The 11,788-nt window shown below is 36.6% G+C and overlaps 1 protein-coding gene across 1 annotated transcript; it reads right to left on the bottom strand.

Annotated features, from left to right (window-relative positions):
- Positions 1-1,156: 1,156 nt before the first annotated feature.
- On the bottom strand, positions 1,157-7,936 carry LOC113074974 (retinal homeobox protein Rx2-like). The gene is made up of 4 exons (XM_026247682.1): positions 7,667-7,936; positions 5,956-6,266; positions 3,890-4,143; positions 1,157-2,081 (listed from the first exon to the last, which is right to left on the bottom strand). The coding sequence occupies exons 2-4, from the start codon at positions 6,239-6,241 to the stop codon at positions 1,662-1,664; spliced, it is 960 nt and encodes a 319-aa protein (XP_026103467.1). The 5' UTR covers positions 6,242-6,266; positions 7,667-7,936; the 3' UTR covers positions 1,157-1,661.
- Between the last annotated feature and the right edge of the window lie 3,852 nt (positions 7,937-11,788).

The following is an 11,788-nucleotide window of genomic DNA, read 5'->3' as shown; positions in this document are numbered from 1 at the left end:
TTTGCATAGTTACAGAGCCCACAGAGTCTTCAGAATATCATGATACCACCGGCTAGAACTGAGAAGGATAATGATAAGACACAGTTTGTTTGGAGGGACAGTGTTGCACATTTAAATGACATGCAGCAGTTCTGACACCTGGCTGGGACGCCCGTTAATTCAGAGCAGAGGGGCGATCGATAATCTTAAACAATGAAGAGTCCCGGCGGGGAGCCGCTCGTTCTGCGTCCTCACACACACACACACACACACCTGCTACGACAGCATGCGCTAATGACCTCACAAAGCTTCTGTGCTGATGACAAGTCCTTAGACAGTATTTGCGAATGTCATTCAATAGATCAATTGTCTGCTTTTTAGTCTACATTTTTCTAGATCTCTCGTTTTATCACTTGTTTCTGTCAAATTGTTTGCTGGAAAAGTGTACTCAACTATCTTTATTTAACATAAATGTCATTTGCTTTGATATTTTTTTATCTAATGCAAGGACAAATCCATTTTTAGTGTGACGTCTGTCCAAAATACTTTTTCAAGTGCATTGCAAACGCTTCTGCTAAGCAGTTGTGGATATCATACATGCCTTGTTTTTCTTTTCTTTTCTTTTTGTTTGCACTTACTTCGTTTCAGGATCTCTTAGCATTGCTTAAAGTGGACAAGTGGCAAATAAACTCGAATTGAATTGAAGTGAATTGAACTCCTGGACCGAATCACTATTCAGTGTTTGTTTGTTGGCTGTGGATGTGTGATTTGGGGTAAGCTGTGACACTTTGATTTAAACACTGAAGATATTTTCAATTCCAAAAATCCTCTTGTTTTTGGGGTGAAATATAACAAACTTTCTTCATAAACATTCACCATTTTTGAATTTGCCCATCAGTGTTTGAAACAGCCCCCACAGACACTGAAACGTTAAACCTCAGACTCATTTTATATGACTATATGATCATGATGAATGGCAAACAGGAATGTGGCACGGGTGAAACATGTGCTATTGAATTAGAAACATGATAATGCAAACACTCATTTAAAGTTACAATTCCAAAATCATTCTGTATCTCGGTTTAAGTTTGTTTGATCGAAGTCATTTCCTTTAAACAGAGTCAAATGATTTCTCAAGTCTAGATGGTTGAACATGAATGTAACCTGTGAACGTGGCATTGAGGTATCAGTTGTCCTGAGCTGCGTTCTCCTGTTAAATGGTCCAAACTTGTTATTGTGACTCTTCGACCCGGAGGAGCAGAGAAGCATGGCACCGACGGGAAACCAGAGGAGCTGGACATTTGTAGAAGTAAGAAACGCCTTGCTGTAGATGCCACGATCCCAAACAGTCTGTGCTTTGTCTGAGTCTGCACATAAACACAGCCCAATTTATTTTCTAATTCCATTCCGGGGGGGACGAGATCGCTTTAAACTGTGGACTAAAAAACAACCCAGAGCAGAAATAGCCCCATTCCGTGCAGATTTGGCAACCTTGTTCGTTGCCAAAATGAAAGCAATGCACCAAGCAGGTTTGACCATCGGCGTAAATCCAACTATGTTGTGTTAAGAGAATATTCTCAAAGGTCCTTCAAATCAAACTCGGGTGAACCCTAATGATGCTAGTCATTTTTTTTTTTAAATGCATCCAAATGTCTATGAAATCCCCCAACACTGGCTCCCCATTACATGGGTTGCCAGGTTTTGTCCATGGACTGAATGTGCTCCTTGGCCTTCATCCTCAAAGCTGCGATGCTAGAGCCGTGGTCCACATCTGGGTATTTGTCATTAAATGGACACTGGTAAGGAGGTGGTGGCATGGGTTGCATTCCCTGCACCATGCCTGGAGAAGTGTTCAGGAAGCCAGGGTGGCCCGTGTAGGACGGCTGGAGGCTTTGGCCGGGTCCCATGAAGCCTGGGATGCTGTGCATGGGAGTGGCACTGGACAACCAGGGGTCCAGAGGAAGAGAGTTAGACATCGGCCCAACGTTGGGCGCCATGGCCGCTCGGTTGAAGGACAGCATTGGCGAGTCATGGAGCTTCATGCTTCCCGAGTCCATTTTTTCCTGTCGCCGCCATTTTGCACGTCGATTCTGGAACCAAACCTGTACAACGGGACAGAGTTGAGAACTGTTTAGACTCAACCTTGTAGCATTGACTGAAACTTCAGTCAAGAGTCGGCTCCCTTCCTGGTAACCTTGCTTGGACGTTATGCAAAAGTTACAGGGTTGCACGGTTTTGACTTTGCACAAACAACATGTTATGCATTATGAGTTTTTACAATCCTCTACGCTTTCATCATTAACCTCTATTGTAACGAAAATACGGTATGTGTTTCCCTGCTTCCCACAGCACAAGATACTAAAAGGGAGTAGAAATGAAGAACCAGGAGAGACATGTGCCAAAATTCATGGGATATTCTAGACTAAAATAAAAAAAGAAATATCCCTCAGCAAAGTAATAAGCTCTTATTATATCAGTGTCACATTAGAAATATCAAGTGGTACTGTATTTTACTGATGGAAAATGTCTAACCAAGCCTGTCAAAGTGATGGATAATTCATTGTAGTGCATTTTCTAGTCACAAAAAGGCATTCACAACCTATAATGTGGCATATTTCAGAGCAAAAAAATGTAGGTTTAATTGATCTGTTTTTAGTTTTTGGCATTGCATATCAGAACATTCCTAACCCTCGATCCGTGTTGGGAAGGTTACTTTGGAAAGTCACCCTATTTCTTGGAAACTATGCCTCGTATTCTCCAAACAGTAAACACAAATCCATAACTTCTAACTCAGTTCCACAAAGTCAAAATGAACTCAATCTCACTGAAAAAAAACAAAGTTTTCTCTCAAATATGATACACAAACACACACACACACACACTTCAACACAGTATTACACACTGATGAGATCAATTCTAAACAACACTACAAAATAAATGGTAAGTGTGGTGCTCCACAAATGTTTTACTCCTTAATTTAATTTACTGTAGAGTACAGTACAATACAGCAAACAACAATATTCTGCACCAGTATCCCATTTTTGGTTTGGAACAGGCCAAGGAACCTCTTCAACATCACAGGCTTTGCTTTACTGTGGGTAAAATCCTTTGTGGGTAAAAACAAGACTGGCAAAATGCTTAGTAATGTCAGTATAACACTGCACTGTTAGTATTACCTGATGTAAACTATGAACACAGTTTGGATGACAGTTACTTTATTGAAATGCAGAAGGCTGCACTTCTTATGTATGAAACACCCACTCACACACACACACACACACACACACACAAACAGACACTGTCATTGTCAATTAGAAAAGAAAAAAAATATGTGCACAAAGGAAAGGAAACCACAGACAAATGTACAAAATCAGTAGCATGACACTTTTTATGATGTGCACAAGGGAAAATGGGGAGGTTGAAAAATTAATTTTATTATTTCCTTTCTGATTTGAGAAATGTGTGCACGCGTGTGTCTGAGTGTGTGTGTCTGTGTGTGTGTGTGTGTGTGTGTGTGTGTGCATGTGCATGTATGAAAATATTCAGAAGCAACCCCCTTTTGTAATCATTAAGATTTTCATAAGTGACTAATTTAATTACAAGTTATTTCTTAGTAACTGTTAAAGACTGTAGTTACATTTGTTTTGTAATTAAATAACATAATGCTGTTTCATGCAACTCCTCAACACTGTCCTCAGTCTCAGTAACGTTGGACTGAATCCACCCATCATTCCCTTCTTTACAGGTTTAACAGATAGAGCTTTATCAGTTTAACAAAGCCGTTTCTTGTATTAAACCAGATTCTCTTCACCCTTGTTACACAGTATCACCTTGTAATGCCCTATCAATACAGTTTCATAACAAATGATAATAGCGTTAAGTGACCCAGCATGCATCACCCAAAGCTCACCTGAACACGAACTTCTGGGAGGTTGACTTTCATCGCCAGCTCTTCTCGGCTGTACACATCCGGGTAGTGGGACTTCTCAAAAGCGCGCTCCAGCTCGTGTAACTGATAGGTGGTGAAGGTGGTTCTGTTGCGTCTGTGTTTCTTTTTAGGTTGATCCTCATCAGGAGCGTCTGGTGAGCGACTGTCGCTCTCCACATTGCTCCGTGGATCTCCCAAATCTGCGTCGCACTTCTCTGTGGAGTAAAGTCCAGTATCTACAGCACAGGATGAACGCATTGCTCTTTATTGCCAGGTACTCTTATAAAGTTCATTAAAAAATTAATGGGTTTTAGCCTAGCTTTACAGCTGTACAGTAGTTGCTATTATGACCAAAATCTCACAAAATGAGAAATTTTATTTTACAAATTTACAATATGCATCTTAAAGCATTAAAAATAAGAACAAAGAAGCAAATTACAAACACAATAGAATAAACATACTAATTAAATAAATTAGTATAAAAACCACATTTATTTATTTCCACACACGATTATTTAACATGCACTCTTTTACAAAAAACTGCAGAAATTAAATAATAAAATGTAGCTAAGATACTGCATATGTGTGAATCACATATGAATTGATTCTTATAGATCCAAAAGTAATGAAATCAAGAGCAGTGAGTTATATTCTTTTTGTCTTTTGTTGTTTGATTAACATTAATGACAGACACTGTAAATAAGACAGCTGGCCCTTTAAGACTGTCTCCAATATACTGAAACACATCAATTTTTGACATAATTGACAGTATTTTGATATAATGATTTGTTTTATCATTCAACAGCTAAACAAAAATGGTGCATCTGCTCACTTATAAAGTAACAGCAGAGTTCTCCTCAACAAGACACATTATTTTTCCAATCATTCTTGTCTGAAGTGCAAACATTGTGGGATGAGGTACATAATAGAGCACCCAAAATGTGTATGTATGTATCTATCTGTTCTGTTGATCACCAAAAAACATGCATTTTGATGAGTGTCGAGAAATAAAAATAGTCGACGGTACCCATTGACTTCCATAGCATGGAAAAAACAGTATGGAAGTCAATGGGTACCGTCAATTGTTTCATAGCCAACATTCTTTAAAATACAATCTTTTGTGTTCAACGGAAGAAAGAAACTCATGCTAGTTTGAAACAACTTGACAGTGATTGAATACATTTTTGGAGGAACTATCCCTTTTAAAGCACCATTAATAAAACTACTAATGTTATTTTGCCTGGTGCAGTGATGGAGTCAGATGTTCACCTTTCGATTTTATGAATTCCTAGAAAACTAAAGATTTGGGAGTTCCATCACTTCTGTCACGGTGCGTGAATCCTCCCAGTAATCCAGCTCGCAGATGTCACCGGTTAAACCTGCAGACCTCATGCGGCCAAGACGGCTAATCCAGCCGTTAAGAGGTTCACTCAATACTACAGCGTTTCGCCAGAGAGTGGCCCTCCAGCCTGACAACAGCAGAGATTTTCATTTCGCAGAAACGGCTAAGAGCAAACAGCACCACATGTTAAGGTGGAACACATCCAGGTTGAATCTAATTGAGTTAGGCAGGATTAGAATAAGACCGCTAGTTCAGTGTTAGCAAGTGTTAAACGTGCTTTAGAAAGTAGATAAACCAGAAAATAAGTCAGAATTCGAGATTGCACTCACAACTGTGATAAAAAAAAAAAGTCTGAATCGTTCCATAGAAATCTGACCAAATCTATCCTAAGCTTTACGTTTTGGTGTGTATTTCATCTCTTACAGTATGAGAGAGTCTTCAAACCAAGTGTCTTGTTTGGGGAAATCTGTGCTGTTAGATTAAAGGCCTCATGTAGAAAAGATTAAAGGAGATTCAGGAGAAGCTCATGCAGGACGGTAGAATCATGCATGTGCAAATTCATCATTAATAATTGTAAACGGTGCATTAAGAACTTTTTGCATCGAGCCACTCAGAATTTTGTATTTTTTTTTGCACAAGTAGTGTCTTTATGTGTGACATTCTTTGTACTTTTCATAAAACGTGATGTGATTTAGTAAACTCTCACCGTGATACACAGCTGACTGCTGGGAATTATCCGGAAGACTTTGCAGGTGGCCGTAGGGGTCAGAGGTCACTTGTTTCTCCAGATCTGCTCCATCCACTTTGAGTGTCCCGACAGGTTCGACCGGGTTGAGAAGAGGATCCTGGTCCTTACTGAAGCCCAGAATCACGTCGATGCTGTGCACGCGGCCTCCCATCCCCGGAGCGCCGCCTTTACCCAGATCATGGTAGTTGTCCGTTGAGAGGCAGCCATCATCCACCATGTTCATCGTATCTGGTGATAAATGCATCCAATCTGTCCTCAATGTAAGTCTCCTGGAAGAAATGTGTGCAAGTTATGTCTGTAAGAGAATCTGGTTCCAGTTTGTGGCAGAGATTCCAGTTTTAAAGCTTTGTTCATGAGTTAATACGACTTTAAAGACTGACAAAAAGAGATTCATATTTGTAACTTTTTGGTATGGTCAGTGCAACAGTATTTGACAAAATCAGGTAAAGCATTTACGGTCAAAAGTCATTGCATGTGATATTGGTCGTACTTTATTTATTTTTTTGAGTTTTATAATGCAAAAATAATTGGATATTGTTTGTGTGTTTGTTATGGTTCAACATATTAGGGGTTCATGTTTTGCAAATGCAATAAAAAAATCATAATATAATATAATATAATATAATATAATATAATATAATATAATATAATATAATATAATATAATATAATATAATATAATATGACATATTGTATTGCTATATATTGGATGGCAACTATTTGTGTTTCTATAAAGTCTCCATTTAGATCAGAATCTGTTCCTTTTTATGTATTTTTTTATTATTTGATCATGTAATCTTTTTTTATGAATTATAATAAAAATAAATAAAAAGCTTTAAAAAAAATTTTTTATTAAGAATGAAAAAATATGTTATGTTAAATCTATAAGGTAAGGTTATATACTGTTCAGTTGATAGTTAAAAGAGTTAATAAAGTTAAGTAATTCTTTGTTATAAACCAAAAGCATGTATCATGTTAAAATGCATATGCTTTACAAATAAAATTACAGCTTAATGTCTTATTTGTTTAGTTTCTGTGAAGCAGTGATGGAATATTATTTTTTTCCCACTAAATCTAATTTAAATTCAGTGTTTACAAATTAAAACTAATTTAATTAGGCTCACAAAGGTCAATAAATTCATTTTTTCCACATTTAAAAAAAATATATATTTTAAATAATAATATAATATGTTATTTAATAACATAACTCTCTTTTAGATTCAGAAATGATGCTCAAATCTACTGTAGCTCTAGTTTACAAATTAAAAGTCACTCAATCAAATAGAAGAAAAAACTTTGCATTTTTTTCCATCAATGTCTTGTTTTATCAGAATCACACAGATCTGATCGTAAACCTATGGTGGCACAATTTTAGAATTTTAATAGAAATGAAATTTTTTTCATTTTGTGAGCAGTTATGCTGTATAATATGTCATATTTAATTTTTCTTCCATTTCATACCTGTTGAATGTGCATTTAGACATCTATTCAACCAATAATGAACTATTGTGCAAACAATGAAAAGTACTGTGTGTTGCATTTTAAAACGTATGCTTTACATACACAAACAGAAATAAGTCTTATTCAGCAATTTTAAAGGTAACTTAAATGCAAAGTAAATCTAAATTAATCATGGAACCTTTAAATCAGAAAAACTAAACTTCACGCACCTTTTCTACAAATTTCCGGCTCATCAGAATCACTCAGGGTTGTCTTCGCATAAAAGCATCGCCGAAAATGACACACCGCAACTTTTTACCCACAGTGCACCTGGTTCAGACTGTAAAACGACCGTTAACGGCTATTTCTCGCATCCCAAAAGCGAGGTAAATTCGAAAGCACTCAGATACGTCCCATTCCCACACCATACAGGTCTTGATCTTTAGGATGAAGCCATGCAAACTGGCCTGACGTGCAGAGAGCCGGTGGCAAGAGGGAAAGACTTAAGAGGTTTAATAATTGGAATCCTTCCCCTTTAAGGATGATTGACAGTTGTTCTCTGCCGGGGTAATTGCACTAAACGCTGGCCGTGGTTTGGCCACAGAGGGAGGCCTGCGCTAATGAAGCACCGACAGAATGTCCTTTCAACACTCTTTTGTCTAAATGATAACGGCGACCTACTGAAAGTGTCCTTTAATCCACAGCTTCACAAAGACAGCACACCGTGTGTTAAGATGTGTTTTTCTTCTGCAGCCAAATGCCTTCAGTGCTTCACAAAGACGATCGGGTTAAACAGACGTACAGAGAGATAGAGTGTTGTATTGCTGATAACACAAACAGCTCAATCTTTAAAATCAGTATTTAAGGCAATGAAGTTTTAAAGTTTGTCATGTGCATAAATGAATGACCTGCTACATCGCTGACGAATAGCATCGAATTCAATGCAGCAACAGGTGTCTTTTTTAATATGTAATTAAAAAAGATTTTTTTATATGTAATTTATTCCTGTTTCATATTTTTGTTAGTATTGTTAATATTTAGAATCTGATTTTTTAATTTTTATAGTTAAAATTTTTATTTTACAAATTTACATTTTTAGATTTTTTTTTTTTCTAATTTTTTGTGAGTGTGTGTATTTACATATTGCATTATTGCATACATATATATATATATATATGTGTGTGTGTGTGTGTGTGTGTGTGTATGAACACACACTCACTAAAAATAAGAAAAAAAATAGGATTGCTAAAAATGTCAATTTCTTTAAAAAAAATGGAAAATATAAAAATAAAAGCTGATTCTAAATATTAACAATACTAACAAAAATGTGAAGTCTTCTACTTGAGCAATTAAATTACTTTTAATTTGTAAACTCTGAATTTAAATTAGGAATTTAAATTAGATACATTTAAATGTTAGAATAAATTTTAACATGATACATGCATTTGGTTTATTGCTATAAATATATATATATATATTAGCATATTGAATTCTATGAGACCATATACAAACTAAAAAAAAACAAAAAAAATCCAAAGCTCTAAATATGAAAAGATTCATCAGTGTTTATTAACTGACTGTATAATAGATTGGCTTTACCTGCTCATAATTACTCTAAATTGACCCCCATGTAGCTCATTAGACTCAGATCTGACCTCATCAAACGATGCCACACTTGACCTCAAACTGGCCACAAACTTCTCCGACTCTTTATTAATTGTTTTAAACGTGGCTTGCTCATGTTAGCGTGCTTCGGTCTGTGATGGTTTCCTTTAAGCCAGTTGCCCAGGTTAATGCTCCTGAGACTGACTGACACAGAGATCAAGCCCAGATTTTCCCCAGCCTTAATGAAATCTAAAGCACAGTTTAAGAAGCCTCAGATGACCAATTTGGATGTCTGGAATAAAGGAAGGGATAAGATGTGCAATTCCCCTTCATTTATTAATATCTTCCCTTCGATAATTTAGAATATTTAAAACAAGACTCTTCATGGTCCAAAGATATATATATATATTTATTATACAGAGAATCACTGTTATTTTACTATTGCGATACCATTATAGGTTTTATAAATTCTTTACAGTTTAAATTAGGCTGAAATTATCAGACTTTTCAATTGTGACAACTTGCCCCACTATTGTGCAACAATGGTTTATTAAAAATTTTCAAAAGCTGATTTTTTTTTTTAGACAAGACTTTTTTTTTTTTATTGCATTGCAAATACATTTAGATTGCAAATGCAGATTTTTTTTTTTTTTTTTTTGGGATACATTCAGTACGGTCGGTGATAACGCACACTGACAGCAGCCATGTTTACTGACCCTCAGTCTGCTGTTAATTTGACCTCTGCTTAAAACACAGGAGACACAAGACAGGAGCGATTTCTTTCCGTTCCAGTGCTCGAGTCCAAACACCAGACCGTCTGACTTCAGCTGATTGTGCTCAGTGTCAGTAGAAATGGACAGATTCGAGGGCCAGGTCATTTTCTAGACGAGCCAATTACAGACTTTACACTTATAAACTCTGGGATTCCTCAACAAACCCCAAGGAGTCTCTTGGAGTGGGATTTTTCTGATAAAAGAGGCTTTTGGGCCATCTGGGCATCAGTGAAAGGCCCTTAATGCCAATCCTGAACAGGAATCAGAGCAGTTTTGCTAATAAGTAAAGGAGTTATTCATTATTGTATTGTGTTGCATGTATTTCAGGTTGCTTTGATGTTAACCAGAGGAAGATGTTACTTTATTAGTTGAATTTGAGTAAGTTACAGTACAAACACTGGTTGTACCATCCATTTTCACTCAGAAATGTCTAGTAAATTGCACAATGCATTAAACAGGAAATTGTGAAATTGCATTCATTATTTCTTTTGCATTTATGTATTTACACTGTTAAAACTGATAAAAAATGGAAACAGTGTTCACTCAGAAATTGCTAGTAAATTTCACGATTAATTAGAATGAATAGCAAGTAATAGATTATAAATGTTTAAATATTTTCTTGTAAAACCTAGATTAGTAATAATCTTTGAAAATTAATTTTAGAGTGTTCTTGCATGATTGCCTTTATCTTACATACTTTTTACTTTTTTGCTTTTTTACAAAATTGCTGTTTCTTTTAGAAAATACTATGCATGTCCGTTTTTTTAGGTTTTGCATGTTAATTTACACTAATTGCACTGCATTCTAAATCAATTAGCTGACCTGAGTTAACGAGGAACTTCTGTAGAGGAGTGTGTATGTGACGCACAAGACTGGTCTATTAAATTTTGGCAGATAATCCAATGACCTGGATGTATCCATGGTAAAAAAATTCAGTTGAATTAGCTGAATGCATGTTACTCATGTTACTTACATTTATGCATTTGGTAGACCCTTTCATCCAGAGCGACATTGGTTTACATATTATAAGTTCATGCATTGCCTGGGATTTTAACCCTTGACCTGTTGTAAGCATCATGCTTTTACTGTGACAAACATGATGGATACTTGGCTGCTCTAACTGAGAGAAGAGGCTAATAATCATTTTATCACGTTAAAATATTAAGGCTGCACTTCTTTGCTTGTTTCCTCATTATCCTAATTGAGAGCAAATTAGCTAAGAGGTGCAGTGCAGCTATCAAGCTCCTTAGATTTAGCAGAAGACAATTTAAGCCTCGCAGATCCTATTAGTGACAAAACAGATAACGCTTGAAGGAGCTGCGTCAGCTTACCACCACAGGACGGAGAGAGAGAGGGAAGAGAGAGAGAGAGAGAGATAGAGAGGGAAGAGAGAGAGAGAGAGAGAGAGAGAGAGAGGGAGGCTTCACCCTTGGTATGACCAAAATTTAAAATGCAACAAATTACACATACTGTACCTCGGGCTGAAGATAAATACAATTGGTAGTCTACATTTGGCTGTGAATGAACTGAAAAAGAAAGCAAGAAGGGCCTTTTATGCCATCAAAAAATCTATCCAAATTGAAATACCAATTCGAATCTGGCTCAAAATATTCCAATCAGTCACTGACTGAGAAGTGTGGGGTCCTCTCCTCAATCACTAATTTGAAAAAATGGGACAAAAATCTGATGGAGCCCTGCATGTGGAGTTCTGTAAGAGTCTCCTCAGAGTCCAGAGGAACATTACGAACAACACATGCAGGGCAGAATTAGGCCAATACCCTCTACTAATGCACAGTGAGAAAAGAGCCATCAAATTTTGGACACCTAAAAATGAGCGACCCCAAAGCCCTTAAAAACCATAAAGTGAACCCTAAAAAAGCCCCCTGATTCAGATGATCCTGAAGCTGCAGAAGCAAACTAACACGACTAACAACAGCCAGCATCAGGTCTCTTAAAATATATACAAGATACATG

The sequence above is a fragment of the Carassius auratus genome, unplaced genomic scaffold (assembly GCF_003368295.1).
Source record: "Carassius auratus strain Wakin unplaced genomic scaffold, ASM336829v1 scaf_tig00015878, whole genome shotgun sequence".
Lineage (NCBI taxonomy): Eukaryota > Metazoa > Chordata > Actinopteri > Cypriniformes > Cyprinidae > Carassius > Carassius auratus.
This window is presented reverse-complemented; position numbering and strand designations above follow the sequence as displayed.